An 18,149-nucleotide genomic window follows, 5' to 3' on the forward strand; every position below is an offset into this window, starting at 1 on the left:
TGAAAACTTGGGAAGCACGGTGTCGTTTGGTGGGTAGATATTTCGTGTTGGCCAAGCCATTGACAAAATTGACAACTCATTTGCTTTGACCTTGGAATTTAAGGGTGGTTTTAAGCCTAATCAACATTTATTAATTGCATTAAAAAAAATTTCATTAGCACCTCACATAATGTTGAATACACCCCGAAATTAAAATTTAATATTAAATAACTTATAACAGTAATATGCAATGACAATATCAACCTTATGATGTTTTCACATACACATCAATCACATGTAACGTATATATTCCAATATTATCTATCGCTTTCAACTCTCAAAATCACTCTCACCTCCATTATAGAACAAAACTGCTGGTAAAACTGGACACCACTGTTGGTAAGAATATAATCACTGGCTAAATTGCATCGTTGTATTACTACAGAAGATCAATTAAACTTGAGATCGTTTAGTAATTCATACTCATAGAACAAGTAGATGATTCATCGTGAAAAATGCTAGTTTTTGCCAAACTCGTCGTTTTATTTTATGAACACAGGTGATTAAATACGGTGAAGATACATGAACTATGAATGAACGAGAACAAAGGTTCATCCATGACTTGTACAAAAGTTTTGATGAGATGTGAGCCGCAAGGCAAAGGGAGGTACTTTGAACTGCAATATTTAGGATTAGTCTCAATTCCTTTCCCAAGAACTCGCATAGCTCCTACGATTCACGAACTCTACAGGAAGCAACAAGCTCGTGATTGTGCTTTTCTTCAAAGTTTGAGTGGCATGGTTTTTACCAATTAAACTGAAAAACCAAATTAACCACAAATCACGCTTGTGGCACTAACGACTAACCTTAATCTTACTTTGCTAATCCATCACATAATCGCTAGAGAGATGATCATCGCCCGCCATCATCTAGTATATAACTTGGGTTTGGAGTTCATGAAAGCTCTCGAGCCTTCGGCTATCAGTTTACCCCGAAAGAATAACAGTACAGTAAAACTAGCAGTACATAACATATAATTGAATTGCATAATGTTCATACATTGTGGCTGCTTTTGATGCTCCAAATACATGTTTGTTTTTATTTCCCTGTAGACAAACAAAGTAAAATACAAGAGACAATCGAAGGCTGACTAAATCTTACATACCAGATGTAAGCTAATATCATACATGTTGAGAGGCAGGCCAAGCCAAGCTCATAGCTCTAAACGTTTTCTGAAACTGAGTCATCGGAAGACTTGACAAGCGGTTCTGTGCTCTCCTTATTGATGATTTTAGGGGAGATCAGAGCTTTCTTTCCACGATACAGCACGAAATGTTGACCCATGAATAGAAGGTCAAAGAATATAGATATCTGAAAGAGCAAAAACCGTCCACGTATAAGAAAGAGGCATAAATCGTTTAAAGAAAGAGACACAAATCAACTTAATCAAGACGTAGATATCAGTCCATACCAAAGACAGCAAAGTCTTTCCTATATTTCCATAAAAGTTCACCCAAGAATCTGGAAACGTGCACAAGTTAAAAACAAATTAAGCACGAAGGATTGAGGCTATTGAACTGCAAATATCATTGGTTGAGGAAGAGATGATGAACCTTGATCTATAGACTGCATGGCCATTTGTGCATAATTAGCCACCCCTCCAGAAAAGTCAAGTAAAATGTTGCCAATGCTGAATCCATCTGTACTCTTCCGCAAAAAGTTCATGACCGCCTAATTACGAAATGTATTTGAATCAACACAGGCTTACTGTTTCTTCATGATAAAATACTAATAAGATACGGGTTCATTCAGCAGTAACAGTTCCTTTCTTTTCTTCATTTCCTGTACATCTATATACTCTAATTGAAGTGATATCGAATGTATAAAGGCTATTCACAATGACACGGCATGGGCAATCCATTGATAAATGAGTACTGAAACATGAGAATTTTGATAAGGACTATAGAGTATAGAAGTCAATATTAACCTGGGGAATATATTTTATGCATGTCATAAAAACTTGAATTGAGCTGCAACAAAACCAAAGAATTGAAGTTAGAACGAGAACTTTACACAAATACGACTATCACATAATAGAAGAAACCAGTATGAGCAAAATAAACTGAATAAGTTTTGAGGCAACAGAAAGTAAATAGATCTTGACATCTGCACTGCTACAAATCATTCTAATTTGGATGGGGGTGGTCAGGTCTATCCGTTTATGCATAATGAGGACTGAGGAGATGAAACTATTGACGGTCCCCCGAGGAGATGCACATAACAGAATTTCCAATTAAGAAAGAAGCTGACTTTAAAATGCATCCCAAAGCATTGATGAGATATTAAGCGAATGTCATGATTTCAACTGACAACATTGAAATTCGAGGCACAGAAACGTAATGGAAAGAATCTTACTTGAAAATGGAGATCAACCAAAGCCAGGAATGGCTTGGCAAAGCTAAGAAAACACAAACTGCAGCACCTAACCACACGGCAGCAACAATTCCAATGGAAATCTTGGAGACCTTCTGATTTCCGCGCTGCATAAAGCCATCAACGAAAGGTCACATACAAAAGTTGCCATGACAATGATTATATGACTAACATCAGGATTGCGAACCTATAACACAGATTTTAAACGAAAACTAGGGAAAACAAATCAAGACACGTACTTCATAGATTAATATTTGGTACAGGGTAATTGCCGTCAGTAAAACAGCATGAATAGAGAAAGCAACATCATTTGCTGCAACAGGTATCATCTGCAATAATAGGACAAAAAAGATTAGTACTTCCAAGTATACACAAATGACCTCTCAATTCAATCTCTCCCATATGTCCTTCCTTTCAGAGAGGACCGACTAATTTGATAATTTTGAGATTCCAGATGCCGCAAGTCGTGGGTTGAACTTCTACTCTCAGTACTTAGAGTAGGCATGAAATTATTAAGATTTACGTGCTAATACAGCAAAACACACAACCAACGAAGGGGACCGGACAGCTTTCTGAAATGTAAATTTCTTTACGGACTCAGAATCCAGTGTACCATATGCAACCAATCTCCAAGAACCCCAAATAAACCAAGTCTATTGAGTTTCGTCTAAAACTGATACATTACATTCGTTGTGTAATCTACAAACTTGCATCAAGTGTCAAAATTTAAGCTGAGCTAATTAACCCCTTTGCTATTCGACCGAAATACAACCTACCCAATTGTGAAATGTAAATTTCGACACGAAAAATCGAAGCTTTGCGAGTGGATACGAAGAACACAGCAGCTGGGAATATAAAAAACAATCATATGAACAAGTAGCTAGTTGGGGGAGAGCGAAAACAGAACAAACCTGTTTCTCGCCGTACTTTTCGAAGTACTGCTTCTGAACGGCGGAGCTGAAGTAGAGAGTGGCGTTGTAAATGAGGTAAGAGGAGTGCTTGGTCAAATTCAGCACCACGAAATCGAAGTTCAGACCCACCACACTGAAATCCAAACACAAATTTTCAAAACCCACCATCCAAAAATTAACAAAGAAAAAACCCATTTCGAATAAATAATCTTGATTGGAGTCGAATTCCGGAGAAAAACAGAGACGGGAATTAATCACCTTTTCCGGCGGAAATTCAAAACGACTTGCGGATAGAAGCTGACGGACCAACTCACGAACGCCGCCCATCCCATCACTTCGTATATGATTTCCAGAGGAATCGAATTCCACGACGCCATTCCTTCCCTCTCTCCTCCCGATTCCCACTTAGCCGGCGGCGGGAGGATTCCGAGCAGCCTTAGATTTAGTCCGGTCAAAAGCGCGCGGACAGAGCAAGAGTGAGAAGAAAGAAAGGGTTTTTTTTTTTTTTTTTTTTTTTTTTTTGTTGCAATGCAATGCAATCGCTTCGACTTTTCGGATTTCAACTGTAATTCGCCAGTCCGTTCCATGTGGGCCCCGCTCGATGACGTGGCTCGAGCTAGCGACGTACACGTAACTTCATGGAGCTACGATTGGTGTTTTTTTTTTATTCTCCAAAGTTTCTGTAGGAGGGGTGAATTAGGCCATCTTCGCGGGCACGTTCATTGAGCTCTTTCTGCAGTGCCCATGATTTACAGTTTCTGTTTTTAACGTGTATCATGGCTTGGTTGCTCCGTTATATACATGCTAATGGGGCACGTACGTTTCTTATTGCCGTTCACCTTCATATTTTTTACGGTTGAGTTACAGATGCGAGTGTAGCTAAGTTTGAATCTCTATTTACGGTTAGGTTTGGGTTTGCATATTTTCAGTTAAAATATATTTTAAGTACTAACGTTAGAGAGAGTTTTTGTTGTACCACAAATGAAAAATAAGTGTAAGTCTCTTATTTCGTTTGTTGTCCTTATAATACAAAAAATTGTTCTTAATAATAAAAAAAAGTTGTCAAAGTATTTTTTAATAAAAAATTGTTTTGTGAAGGACTTTTTATTAGTCTTTAAAAGAAACGGTGCGTGTAATGTAAGACATGAAAGATCAAAGTCAAAATAGAATAAAGAAAAATATGATGTTCAACAAATAACCTTAACAAAATGCAAAATAAAACATATTGATTTTAAGATAAGAGGCGTTTTAGGTTTCAATTGTAAAAACGCTTAAAATTGTAAAAACGCTTTGACTTTTCAAATTTCAATTGTAATTTGCCAGTCCGTTCCATGTGGGCCCCACTCGATGATGTGCCTCCACCTAGCAACGTACACATAAATTTCCTCGAGCGTGACATCAAGTATCAAGTAAAGATAGGTTTGAGAAAGAACTCAATCTTAAATAATTAGTGGTGCATTGTATATGGAGCTGAGATTGGCTGTAGGAGGAGTGAAATCCCATCATCATCGAGCTCTTTCTGCGGTCCCCATGATTTTTCAGTTTTTTGCTTTTAACTTATAAGGTGTCAAATTTCATCATCATCAACCTCATTTTGGTTATAGATCTGTAGCCAAGTTCGAATTTCTATTTACATCTAAGTTCAAGTTTGCATTCCATTAGTTAAAACTATATTATACGAACTACTGTTAGAGAGACTACGTAACACTTCTTCCACGCACATTATTTTTCACAAAACAAGTACCAGCGCAATTTCGTCAACTCTCATTTCTTTACAAACAAGCAGCTGAAACACAAAAGGTAACCCTTTTTTTGCCCGGAACAATGTACAAACGGGGACCAATATTTACAGTTGATGTGTGCTAATATCATGTACATCTTGACATCAAGCCAGGCGAAGATCTATACGTTTTCATGGACTGCGTGATCGGAAGATTGGAGCAGCGGCTCTGAGCTCTCCTTACTGAGTTTACGAGGGATCATCGCTTTGGCGGAAGGATACAGCAGGAAACGTTGACACATGAAAAGAATGTCAAACGACACAGATATCTGAAAGAGTAACAAACCAACATGTATAAGCAAAAGCAGAAGAAAGTCATGTGTCAATGGCTTGATATGTACTAGAATCATTTAACGAAAGAGGTTCAGAGCGTTGTTTCGATTCATACCATAGATAGCAGCATCTTCCCCATGTTTCCGTAGAAGTTCACCCACGAATCTGGAGAAGTGAATAAGTTTTGAAGGAAGTTAAGCACAAGGGTATTATCGAATTGCAACTATTGTTCGGTTGAGGAAGAGACGATGGTGGACCTTGATCTATAGACTGCACAGCCATTTGGGCATAATTAGTGACTCCTCCAGAAAAATCAAGTGAAAAGTAGCCAATGCTTAATCCATCTGTGCTCTTCCTCATGAAGTTCATGAATGCCTATATTTCGAAACGTTTTGTATTAACACAGGGATGCTGACATGCTGTGTTTCGTGACTTCAAATCGAAACAACATGAACAAAATACTTATCAAAGTGAAGCAAGTACTGACCTGGGGAGTATATTTGGTGACCGTCATGAAAACTTGAATCAAGCTGCAGCGGTATTAAGTTATTATTCGAAGTTAGAAGCGAAATTTGCACATATCGTGCTATGATATCAACCGGAAGTTTCTACTCATCATCAAGGCAGCAAAAGAAAACTGAAGCTTGATATATTCCAACAATCATTGGTTGAATGGGATGAGGTAAGAAAACAAGCCGACTTCAAATCCATCTTAAAGCATTGATGAAAAATGTAAGGAGGATGTTCCTACCTGAAAATGTTAATTAGCCAAAGCCATGAATGGGTTGGCAGAGCTACGAAGAAACAAACTGCGGCGCCTAACCACACGGCGAGGACAATTCCTATGGCAATCTTGGATACCTTCTGGCTTCCGCGCTGCATAAAGACATCAACAGAAGGCCAGACGTAAACATTTCCACGAAAGAATTTATGTACTGATTAACATCAGGATAGAACACAAATGTGAATCAAAATAATTGACTGACTTCATAGATAGCAATTTGGAACAGAGTAATTGATGTCAACAAAACAGCATGGGCAGAGAAAGCAACATCATTTGCTGCCACAGGTATCATCTGCAATTTGCAATCATACACAAAACCCAAATATGTAAGTTCCTTTGGGATTGCTTAGGGAAAAGTCAAAAGCGCTTTACAACTAGAAGTGTTTTTAGTGACATTTATTAAAAGTGCCTCTTAGTTATGGAAGCACTTGACACTTGTAGTGCTTTTCAAGAGAAGCATCTATCCAGTAGAAGCGCTTGGACTTTTCTTTAAAATTTTGTTGTGCTTTCACTCTTATGAGTAGAAGTGCTTTTCCAAATAGGCTAACCTCATTCCTCATGTAACTTGTATCAAAAATTAAGCTGGGTTAATTATGGACTCATTCGGATGTGCTTTTAAAATGACTAAAGCACTTTTAGAGAAAATATTTTTTGGTTCCAAATGCACTTTAAATGCTTTTTCAGAATTTACTTGTATTTTTACCAAGATGGATTCTAAAAATATTTTCACCAAAAACGCTTTCGCACATCTAAACAAGCACTATGACATTTGCTAATCAACAAAATAATGCCTACCCAGATGAAACAATGTAAACTTCGACATGAAAAATGGAAACTGTGATATGGAGGGAAACGCAACAAACCTGTCCTTCGCCGTACTTTTCAAAGTACTGCTTCTGGACGACGGAGCTGAAGTAAAGAGTGGCGTTGTAGATGAGATAGGACGAGTGCTTCGTCACATTCAGCACCACGAAATCGATGCTCAATCCCACAACACTGAATCCAAATCCAAATCAAAATTCAAATTCCAAACCACCCACCAAAACTTAGAAACTCATTTCGAATAAAGACAAAATCTTGACCGGAATCCAATTCCGGAGAAAATCGAGATGGGATTTAATGACCTTTTCCGGCGGAAATTCAAGATGACTTGCGGGTAGAAGCTGAAGGACCAACTCACGAACGCCGTCCATCCCAGCACTTGGTACGCGACTTCCAGCGGAATCGAATTCCACGACGCCATTCCTTCCTCCCCCACTTTCTCTATCTCACCTCCCGATTTACCACTAGGCCGGCGGTCCGAGGATTCCGAGCAGTCTTAAATTTTGTCCGATCAAAAACGAGCGGAGAGAGCGAGAGTGAGAATTTGCAATGGAAGAGCTTAACTCAGTTTATCAACTGTAATTCGCCCGTCCGTCCCAGGTGGGTCCCACGTGATGACGTGGTCCCGCTTTTTTTTTTTTGGGTGATGTGGCCTGTCACTTTAGTTGGGCTTTCAAGAAAGAATTGGCATTTGTGGGCCTGTCAATTCAGTTGGGCTATTGGAGTTTCTATGTCGATTCAGTTGTCTTCAGCAACCCCAAAACAAAACCCTAATTTCAAATCCAAGTAAATTGTAGTAATAATTTCTTAATTTTAAGTTAATTAAAAATTTATTAATTTTGGTTCCTCACTCATTAAAATGTGTAATTATTCATTAACTAAAAATTCATTATCATTGGTTTCTTAAGTTTAATTCAACTGGAGAAATTGTTTCTCAATTTTAATCCAATTGGAGTAATAGTCCTTCAACTTTAACTCAATTGTAGAAATGATTCTTTCAACATAATCTATTTTGACAAAATTCTAATAAAATTAACGAAAATAATCATAACTATACGTTTTGATGAGTTAAGGAATATCAAAAATCCAACAATATATTTTGACAAAATTCTAACAAAATTAATTTACCGTACATTTCGATGAATTGAGAGACCTTCCTTACAATTTCTCTTTCAAAGCCAGTTCTGAAATTGGAAGCTCACTCTCATTTCAATCCATGGCGAATTTGCTTATCAACAGAACCCTGAAATCAATCGGAAACTCCAAACTGATCGGAGCTCTCTCTTCTCGAGCTCGCCACCTCAGCTCCGCCGCCACCGCCGAGCAGCCCCCATCCGACGGCCCATCTTCGCTCTTCACCTTCTCCTCCGACGGAAAAGAAGACAAGAGCAACAGAAATGCCCAAGATGACAGCATATATGTCAAGTCGCCGTCGAGTTCGAGTTCCAAGCGCGAAGCGTCGTCGTCGGTGACGATGCCGATGTCGTTCATGACGGGGTCCATCGTGGGAAAGAGGTTTTACAATCAAGTGACGACGACGAGGCCGGCCGACGACGGGAATGGGTGGACTGTGATGCTCGATTACCGGACGCTCAAAACGCCATCGAAGAGGCCCCTAAAGCTTCCTACTTTAGCTCTGGCTAAGGCCATTGCCGCGGAATGGGAATACCAGGTGAGCTGATTTTGTGCTCTAATTTCAATTTTCCTTAGATCAATAGGGTTTTCGTTTCACTCAAATTTAAAATTTGAGAGCTTAGCTCAATTGGGTTTTTACTGAAAATTGCAACATTTTTACTTTTTGGGGCCTTGTAAGTTCATAGTAACTTCACTTAAATGAGTTTTCCCCCAATCGAATTTTCGTTTGCTCCGTAATTTAGGTGTAAATTTTGTTTTCTAATTTGGATGTTTTACATTTTAGTAGTAGCTCAATCCAAATTCAAAGTTGATAGCAAGGAAAGTAGGTTTGTTTAGGAATTGAGCTTCTGTTCCCCTATACTGCTATCGAAAAGATTTTCTTCGGAATTACATGTTTTTCTCTGCTTGTGTGAAGCTTCTGCTTGTTATTATGCATGCTGAGGTGATTTATCTCATGAAACTTTATTTATTTTAGGAAACAGATGGGATTAGGCCCTTTACAATGCCTCTTATGAAGCATGCTTGTACTGCACTGGAAAGAGTTCCTCTGACACGGCCAAAGGTTATAGATTATTTGATGAAGAAATTTAATGAAGATTTAGTCTTCTGTCGCGCCTATCACTAGTATCGTCCATGGTACGATGTTTGTTTGTGTGTCTTATTGTTTGCTGATTTGATTCAATATGTATTCTGATTCTCTTTAAGCAGCACTACCGTTATCTAGATACAACAACAACAAAGCATTTTCCCACTAAGTGGGGTCGGCTATATGAATCCTAGAACGTCATTGCACTCAGTTCTGTCACGTCTTTGGTTAGATCCAAGTACTCTTAAGTCTTTTCTTAGAATCTCTTCCAAAGTCTTCCTAGGTCTTCAACCGTTATCTAGATAAAGTTTCATTTCTGCATTCTATCAACAAAGAAACCAGTGTAATTTCGTTCATTCATTCTCTTATACGTTAAAATCATGAGGATACCTTTTGTGAAATTGCTTGTGCTACTCCTTGAAAATAATAATTTCATGTTTTAAGATAACAGTATATTTGTTGCTAACACATAGCAGCCCGAATTTCATGTAGACCGACAAGTGGAGAAAATGGATCCTTTGCTTGATTGGGTGAAGTCAGAATTTGGCTTCAAGCCTGCTGTGTACTCCAGTTTTTTGGTGGGAAGCAGGAGGATGGTCTCACAAAGGCTATAGAGACCTTACTGAAACAAACAGATGACTGTGAATTGGCAGCAATTGGTGCCATTGCATCATCAGCACACTCTCTAATAATTGCTATCGGAATTTTTCGTGGGAAGTTACAGATTGAAGAAGCAATCGAGTTGATCAGACTCGAAGAAGATATACAGGTTCATATTCATTTACTTCTCTCTCTCTCTCTCTCTCTCTCTCTCTCTCTCTCTCTCTATTAGATTTGTGCTGACATAATGGATTATGGCTCGTGGGCATAACAAACTCTTGCGAAGTCTTAAAAAACCTCATCTTATTTTGCAGGTAGACAGGTGGGGTTTGGTTGAAGGTGGTCATGATGTAGATGCAGCTGATTTCAGGGTACAGATCTCATCGGCTGCTGTATTCCTAGGTCTGTCAAGGAGTTAATATTCATACATCTTTTCTCCGTTCTCTTACATTTTCATATCTTCATAAGAGTGTTCTTAGGAGGGGGTTTTTAGAATGCTTACGATGTTATAGATATTTTAACTCTTCCCTATGCTGCTCAAATTTTTGTGAATTTTCTCCTATGATTGATGAAATGAGGTTCAAGGAATGCTGTAATAACTTGCTTTGCAATTTAGTGCAATAAAGTTTCTTGCTCTCTTGTACAATACGGAGTGAAAGAGCTAGTTTCTTCTCTTGTACAAACCCCTTCAAATTCGTTTCATTGATTTCATGGAAGTAGAATACTTTGAAAATACAATAGAGTACTGTTTTTTTTAATGCCTTGAAATTATGGGAAAGAAATACAAATCAATGCTAGAATACGGATTCATGTTAGAATCGAAAGGCCTGAATGCAGAACTGATGGTCTCATATGATATGACATCAAGGATCTTCTCTACAGCAAAGCACACATAGTGGAGGCTGTTTGCTGATATCGCAGTCACAACAGGCTGTGTCGCAGTCATTGTTGCATCCTGCACAAAATCATGCTAATCACTTTACTTCTGCCCCAAGTTAGGTCAAGTGAAACAGAAGCGTAAATCGCAGAGACAACGGAGTTTGATCAGATCACCTGTTATGGTAACGTATTCGTATGGCTCGAGGTCTACAGGGTTTCCGGGAAAAGAAAGGCGAGTGCTTGCTTGAACAAGGTTGGTCCTCACTCCCATAAAGATCATATAAACCAAACACCCAGCTACAGCTACCATCATCACCAACTTCATCGTTCTGATTTCGACACAAGATTGATAGATTAGCTTCTCGGGTGAGTTTTTCTGTCGAGCAACTGTATGTCTCTCTCTCTCTCTCTCTCTCTCTCTCTCTCTCTCTCTTTCTCTCTCTCTCTCTCTCTCTCTCTCTCTCTCTCTCTATATATATATAGGCTGTTTAGCTGTTGAAGTTTAGGAGAGAAGACAACCTAACCCAATTTTGAGAAGAGTCACAAGTATGAAAATCTCTAGTATACAATGTCGAAAAGTATATTTGCATGAATCATCCTATACATGTGTGAATAAAAGGATTTAATCTTTGCTCGATATGTATTGTTTTATGCCTTTTTAAGGAATCACAACTGTAATGTGACCTAGCAATATTTGCCTTTCACATCGACAAATTAAAATGTCATAGCCTCAAAAAGGAGAGAGAGGCTATGACATTTTACTTTGTTAATTTGTCGGTGTGAAGGTCACCTCTGCCACCTAGTTTATGGTATATCAATTTCATCGTTCACCGATGTTCTATACATGGATAAGTAATATTATGTAGCTAGGATTCAGATTTTCGAATCAACGAAAAGCTTCTAGTTCAACATAGAAGCCAAGCAATTTACTGTTGATACGAAATTCGGTTGAACCGTAAAAAACATGGGTGTTAGATGGACGTGACGCACGCAAAACAAGGCGAACCATGGCACACAAAACAAGGCGGGCTTTGCCTATAGAAAACGGATCGGGCTTCTGGCATGCAATACTAGGAGAGCTCCGCGCACGGAAAACAAGGTTGGCTCTGTGCCACCAAAACAACGCGGGTTCCATGGACGCTAAACGATGCGGACACCTCACATGCAGAACGAGGCAAACTCAAGCTCACAAGACAAGGCGGGCTCTGCACACCCAAAATGAGGCGAACTCCTGGGTGCTCAGAAAACGAGTCAGGCTTCACACATGGAAAATGAGGAGGGATACGTCGCGCAAACCGAGGCTAGCTAAATGAAGAATTTGAATTATTTTTGTACATTTTTCTTTTATTTCTCTTACTATTACAACAAACTATCATATTCATGCTCTACAAAAGTATACTTTTTCATGCAAAATTTATTATAATTCGTATTTAAACACTTGTAATCAACGATTTAAAATCTAAATTTAAAGATATTTGAACCTTTTTTTTTGTTAGTTTTTCTTTATCTAAATCTAAACTACATATTAATATAACTCTCTTTTGTCAACCAACAGAGGGTAAGAGACTATTTAACAAAACAAAATTTTGCTAGTTTTTGTGTATGCCTCACCTACATGTAATTTTAACAACTCTATATTGTTCACTTTTTTTTTACTTATTGGCTTAAATATTCTACTACATATACATTTGTTTCTTGATAAATTGTAAATCTGCTTCCAAATGCATTATAAAGATTTCCTTAATGCTCACGAAAAATATTTTGAGAAAATAAAAAATTTGCATTTTTTTACAAAAAAAGATGGATTAATAATCACGATTTTCAATCGGTTTTGCAAATTCGTATATAAATCACCATTCAATCTATTTATTTTCACCTTCGCCTCACTGTGAAGTTTTGAAAATTAAGGTGAGACCTTCCGTTGAGATTCTTGAGTGTCGAACCCCATTTGAGAATGTTCTGGGCCTCACTACTATGTCTTTCACCTATTTTTTTAGTTTCCGGCTCAAATATTCTACTAAATATACATTTAGTACTAAAAAAAATGTAAAACTGCTTCTAAATTCCTTAAAAAATATAACATAATGCTCATGAAAAATATTCTGCGAAAATAAAAAATTTGTATTTTAGTCAAAAAACACTGGTGTTAGGCGGGCTCGACACATGCAAAACTAGACGGACTCAGCCCACGTAGAACGAGACGAACCATGTCACGCAAGACAAGGCGAGCTTCTTCGCTCACAGAAAACGAGACGAGCTTCTGTCATGCAAAACGAGTTGAGCTTTAAATCGATGAACAATTGAATAAAATAACTTCGGATCTAATATTACAGATGTAATAACAAATTTTTATTAGTTTCAGGACTGATTTTTCCGAAAAAAATAATTTAGAAACCTAATTTTTATTCAGGTAATAATTTGAAAACTAAATATGCAATTTACCTTTGTACTTATTTATAAACAAAAGCAACGTAGAACAACGTGCTTTCCTCCCAATTTTATAAAAGGGATAAAAGATACAAATAGTTCACAAATTATTTGCTCAAACCACAGAACTGATGAATCCTAAAAAAATTCCCAGAATAACTGGTTAAACAAAACACACCATTTGCTTTCAGAAACTTAGGGCTTCAGCTGGAGCTGCTTGATATGTTGGATCTGCTTTCCGGGGTTCAAACCCTTCGGGCAGGCACGAGCACAGTTCAATATGGTATGGCACCGGTAGAGCTTGAACTCGTCATTTATGGCATCCAGTCGTTCCTTCGTGTATTCGTCACGGCTGTCACTTATCCACCTGCATAACACCACAAAAATGACTCAAGATGTAGCGTTCACCTCTAAGGATATACAACGAAAATGTACAACCTCAGGAACTGCATATGCAGAGAAGAATGAGTACAATTAAGAATGTTTTGAGATCCTAATCCGAAAAACATGGATTATTGTATCGTACCACTAATCTTTTACTTTTCGAAAGCAAATTTTTTCGTCAAGTTAATGCCTTTCGAAGATGGCACCCAGCACCCTTATCAACACCTTCGAAACCAATCTCATTAGTACCACTACCACCTAGGCCATGAGCTCCAGCACACAAACTGCAGCTCTATGTTAGTTTCTGTCAAGTTTACAAGTAACTAGCTCCTAAAACTCTTCCAGAAAGCATAAGTTAAGGACAAACAACTATTATTCTCGGTCATTCAGCGTTCAACCAAAAGACAGATAACCGAGATGGCTGAGAATCGAGGGTCATAATCAGCCCTCTAGTTTCTGAGAGACATCCTAATCCGAAAAACATGGATTATTGTATCAAACTGCTACTCTTTTACTTCTTTAGAAAACAATTTTTTCGTCAAGTTAATGCCTTTTGAAGATGGCACCCAGCACCCGTATCATCACCTTCGAAACCAATCTCATTAGTACCACTACAGCCTAGGCCCTGAGCTCCGGCACACAAACTGCAGCTCTCTGCTACTTTCCATCAAGTTTACAAGTAACTAGCTCCTAAAAACTCTTCCAGAAAGCATGAGTTAAGAACAAACAACTACTATTCTCGGTCATTTAGGATTCATAAGGCCGACCCCACTTTGAGGGATAAGGCTTTGTTGTTGTCGTTGTATCCAGCGTTCAACACAAAATACAGATAACCCTAATCACAACTAAACTTGCCAATCAAAACGATACACACAACAATCACACAATTTTTGTACCCAAACAGCAAAATGTACCATCAATGTTCAACCCAACACATAAACATTAACCTAATGTACCAATTCATCCCACATTAAGCATGGATTAGTTGCATAAATCAAAGAGATTATCAAGTTAATCTATCAAACAATAATCCCTAACAAGTTCTGAAATTCAGATGAACAATCGAGAGAAATGAATGTACCGATTGGCGTGGAGCAAGGCGGCTGGGCCCAAATAGGACTCAGGGTTCCACCAGTAGCTAGGGCAGGATGTGCTACAGCAGGCGCAGAGAATGCACTCGTACATCCCATCCAGCTTCGCCCTATCCTTCTTGCTCTGCCTTATCTCCTTCCCATCCAACTCCGCCGCCGGAGTCTTCCGCTTCAGCCACGGCTCGATGCTCTTGTACTGGTTGTAGAAATTCGTCATGTCCACCACCAGGTCCTTGATCACAAACATGTGCGGCAGCGGCGTGATCATCGTGGCGCCTGCCTCCGACGGCGCAATCTTCGTCAGGCAGGCCAGGCCGTTGCAGCCGTCGATGTTCATGGCGCAGGAGCCGCAGATCCCTTCCCGGCAAGATCGGCGGAAGGTGAGGGTGGGGTCCATCTCGTTCTTTATCTTGATGAGGGCGTCCAGCACCATGGGCCCGCAATCCTTGAGGTCGATCTCGTACTCCTTGAGCTCCGGCTTCTTCGGGTTGTCCGGGTTCCACCGGTAGATTGAGAAGGTCTTGACGTCCGTTTTGTCCCGGGCCTTGAGGTCCACTTGCTGGGCCTGAGCCTCCGACGCCATGGTCCGAACGCACACATAACGAAGCGACGCCGCCGTCGATCTAGACGACGCCGAAGCTATGGCCCTCCGTATCAACCCCGTTGCCATTGTTGCGTTTCTGAGCTCAGAGAAAGAGTTTGGGAGAGAGAGGGACGGTGGGAGACGATAATGGAGACGACAGGCGTATTTAGGAAAAGACGGAAATGCCAAAATGGGTTATAAAGGAGATGTGTCGATTTGACAAGCGCTTATCTGTAAATTGCATATGAAACCAGAGGAATAGCGTACAGAGGAACAGCGTACCTCCAAATGAGATGTTAAAATTGTTACGTACGCATATAACAGTAAAAAATAGCAGTAAACTCTCTTCAACCAAGCCTTCAATTTTTTATATGGTGCTGAGTAGGGGTGGGCAAACGGGTACAGGAACCGCGGGTCGGGGCGGGTAATAGAGGTTCGGGACGGGTACGGGCCGGGTCCTAATTTTGTAAAACAGAAAAGGGCGGGGCGGGCCGGGCCGTAGACATTTTCAGTTCGGGCCGGTTCCAAACATATTAAAAAACGGGTACCCGGACCGGCCCGTTTGTAATTAGAATGTACGGACGAGATTGAAGATCATATCTCTATCCAATCTTAACCGTTCGTTTTAGGTTTCCTTGTCCTATCGAATTCGACTCTGTCACTCTCTAATCTCTCACTCGAGTCTCAGTCTCTCTCGCCGTCTGTGAATCGTTCCTTCCCCTCCACCACCCCGACATCACGACGGTCCTGGCGACCACCACGACAGCCTAACAACTTCGACGGCATCCCAAACTTACAGAACCCAGTCACCCCACCACCCATCTTCTCGATTTGTCACTTATCTCTCAGTCTCACAGGTAAAAACCAACCTTTGTGTATATAACTGATCTGCATTTCGAGTTCTCTGCTTTATTTCGGGTGTTAAATTCCTAAATATTATGTGGGTCGAGTTTGATTTAGTTGTTTTTCTGCATTTCGAGTTCTCTGATTTTGAATCACCTGTTGTGTTTTTAGGTCAATTTTATGTGATTAGTGCCAGCATTTTTTAAGGATCTGAATCTGGTACTCAGTCTCTGTCTCACAGGTAAAAACTAAAAACCAATTGAATCTTGCCCTTTGGGTGTGAGATAGGCTGCGTGAGTCTATCTGTGTAATGTGATGTTTTATAGCTTATGTTATTGTTTCTATTTTCTTCTCATACTTTTCTGCTCTTGGTTTTGTGATTTGTTAAAAAAAACATAGAAAGATATTTGGCCCCAGCAGGTTTTGTAATTGTATGACTTTTGACTCTGTTTGGCTGCTCAGAAAATATGTCTGTCTAACTTTGAATGCTGAGAAAATGTTGGTAATCAAGTGTTAAAAACGTACAGTAAATGATGATTAGCTCATCACTTGACTATGTAAATATACGGATGAAAGTATTCACCCTTTTTTTTCTTCACTGTCCCGTGGATTTGGTTGTTGTTATCTGGTATTGTGTTGTGTGTGTGTGTGTGTGTGTTCCTGTGTGTGTGTTCTCTGTCTGTGTGTGCGTGCGTGTGTGTGTTCTGTGTTCTGCTTCTGTGTGTGTGTGTGTGTGTGTATGTGTGTATGTTCTGTGTGTGTGTGTGTGTTTTGTGTGTGTGTATGTTCTGTGTGTGTACAATAAATAGTTTAGTGACAATAGCTCACTCATCATGCATTTATCCGTTCTTGTTAACTCATCCCTTGTATACTTGGTCTTACTTTGTTTAAATTGGCTACTGACACAGGATTGTAAAAAGAATGCATATATGGAGGCAGAGTTGCACTGTTCAAATGCCATACAAATCATGGAAAGGAAGCTGAGAACAGCATGCCATGCTAGTGATGCTAATATTGATAATGTTGGGAAGGTAAACAACAGTGGGTTGCTTCTGTGGTCTTTAACATTTTCATTAATGTTTTTTTAATATTTGAATTCTCTTTTTCTAGGTTCTTGATGGTCTTCTATCTGACTATGAAGCAGCAAGTCATGGTCCAGCAAAATGGCAGAAACTGACCATGTTCTTACAGAAAAGGTTTGCCAATTGTCTTTATTTCCTTCTTTTTAATTAATGTATGAGTGCATATTAACGGATTGGACAAAATCCAAATTCACAGTTTTGAAGGGCCAAGACTGAGCTAACTATTCTGGGATTAGTTGGTTGATTTCTCAATTCCTTAAACGAGAAGGTAATTTCAAATTCATGTCCTCAAGTTCCTTGTTATACTTATATGTGCAGTTTTTATATATGTGCAGTTTTGATTTATACATGTGCAGTTTTGATTTATATATTTACAGATTCAATGAGGATAATATGAGGATAATATGATTGTGCAGTTTGGTTTTATATAAACTTTAAATGAGGATAATATGAGGATAATATTTACAGATTCAATGAGGATAATGTGCAGTTTGGTTTTATATAAACTTTAAATTTCAATGAGGATAATATGATGTTTATATTCTATTTTTGCTTACAGATTCAATGAGGAATTGAGGATTGTTGTTGGAATTTGGGCGTTGGATGATGTGGTTTTAATTTGAAATTTATTGCGGATGTCATGTTTATGTTGTTTTGGATTATTTGATTTTTGGAATTTGGATGTCTTGGATTTTCGGATATTGTGTATGTGGATTTCATTTTTAGATGTTGGAGGACGATGTAATATTGTTATTTTGGATGTATTGTTAAAATTTAATTTATGAACTTGGATATTAGACTTTGTATTTAGATTAGATGTGAATAATGGTGAATTTGTGCAAAATCTGCATAAATGCAGTGTCATTGTGATTGTGCAGTTGCAAATTGCAAACTGTGCAGTTTTCAAACTATGCAGTGCAGTTAAAAAAAAAAAAAAAAAGGGTACCCGTGGACCCGGCCCGAACCGGCCCGTTTTAACCGGGCCGGGTAATGTCCGGTTCCTATACAAGAAAATCCAATCCCCGTCCCGGCCCGTTTCGGGTAATGTCAGGTTCCT

At 39.0% G+C, this 18,149-nt stretch overlaps 3 protein-coding genes, 2 long non-coding RNA genes and 1 pseudogene across 6 annotated transcripts; 2 read left to right on the forward strand and 4 right to left on the reverse strand.

The window, feature by feature from the left end:
• Positions 1 to 985: 985 nt before the first annotated feature.
• LOC103442182 (cystinosin homolog) lies at positions 986 to 4,092 on the reverse strand. The gene is made up of 8 exons (XM_008380948.4): positions 3,582 to 4,092; positions 3,324 to 3,456; positions 2,652 to 2,741; positions 2,395 to 2,519; positions 1,967 to 2,009; positions 1,593 to 1,710; positions 1,451 to 1,500; positions 986 to 1,350 (listed from the first exon to the last, which is right to left on the reverse strand). Exons 1-8 carry the CDS (start codon positions 3,908 to 3,910, stop codon positions 1,201 to 1,203), a joined length of 1,038 nt encoding a protein of 345 aa, XP_008379170.2. The 5' UTR covers positions 3,911 to 4,092; the 3' UTR covers positions 986 to 1,200.
• Positions 4,093 to 5,011: 919 nt separating this feature from the next.
• On the reverse strand, positions 5,012 to 7,523 carry LOC103442181 (cystinosin homolog). Of its 2 annotated transcripts, XM_008380947.4 has the most exons (8): positions 7,285 to 7,523; positions 7,024 to 7,156; positions 6,363 to 6,452; positions 6,128 to 6,252; positions 5,864 to 5,906; positions 5,634 to 5,751; positions 5,492 to 5,541; positions 5,012 to 5,372 (listed from the first exon to the last, which is right to left on the reverse strand). In XM_008380947.4, exons 1-8 carry the CDS (start codon positions 7,401 to 7,403, stop codon positions 5,226 to 5,228), a joined length of 825 nt encoding a protein of 274 aa, XP_008379169.3. In that variant the 5' UTR covers positions 7,404 to 7,523; the 3' UTR covers positions 5,012 to 5,225. The 2 variants fall into 2 exon arrangements, with proteins under 2 accessions (XP_008379169.3, XP_028953132.2); XM_029097299.2 differs by lacking the exon at positions 6,363 to 6,452.
• A 544-nt stretch (positions 7,524 to 8,067) lies between these two features.
• Positions 8,068 to 10,449, forward strand: LOC103442183 (uncharacterized; annotated as a pseudogene).
• Positions 10,450 to 10,490: 41 nt separating this feature from the next.
• On the reverse strand, positions 10,491 to 12,162 carry LOC139193566 (uncharacterized). The gene is made up of 2 exons (XR_011577826.1): positions 10,857 to 12,162; positions 10,491 to 10,758 (listed from the first exon to the last, which is right to left on the reverse strand). It is a non-coding gene; the product is annotated as an uncharacterized lncRNA (long non-coding RNA).
• Positions 12,163 to 13,114: 952 nt separating this feature from the next.
• On the reverse strand, positions 13,115 to 15,462 carry LOC103404244 (succinate dehydrogenase [ubiquinone] iron-sulfur subunit 2, mitochondrial-like). Its single transcript, XM_008343137.4, has 2 exons — positions 14,575 to 15,462; positions 13,115 to 13,476 (listed from the first exon to the last, which is right to left on the reverse strand). The coding sequence occupies exons 1-2, from the start codon at positions 15,252 to 15,254 to the stop codon at positions 13,305 to 13,307; spliced, it is 852 nt and encodes a 283-aa protein (XP_008341359.1). The 5' UTR covers positions 15,255 to 15,462; the 3' UTR covers positions 13,115 to 13,304.
• Positions 15,463 to 15,817: 355 nt separating this feature from the next.
• LOC103404243 (uncharacterized) lies at positions 15,818 to 17,936 on the forward strand. Its single transcript, XR_524300.4, has 6 exons — positions 15,818 to 16,024; positions 16,182 to 16,251; positions 16,919 to 17,041; positions 17,121 to 17,206; positions 17,289 to 17,360; positions 17,652 to 17,936. It is a non-coding gene; the product is annotated as an uncharacterized lncRNA (long non-coding RNA).
• Positions 17,937 to 18,149: the final 213 nt, after the last annotated feature.

This window comes from Malus domestica, chromosome 17 (genome assembly GCF_042453785.1).
Source record: "Malus domestica chromosome 17, GDT2T_hap1".
Taxonomy (NCBI): domain Eukaryota; kingdom Viridiplantae; phylum Streptophyta; class Magnoliopsida; order Rosales; family Rosaceae; genus Malus; species Malus domestica.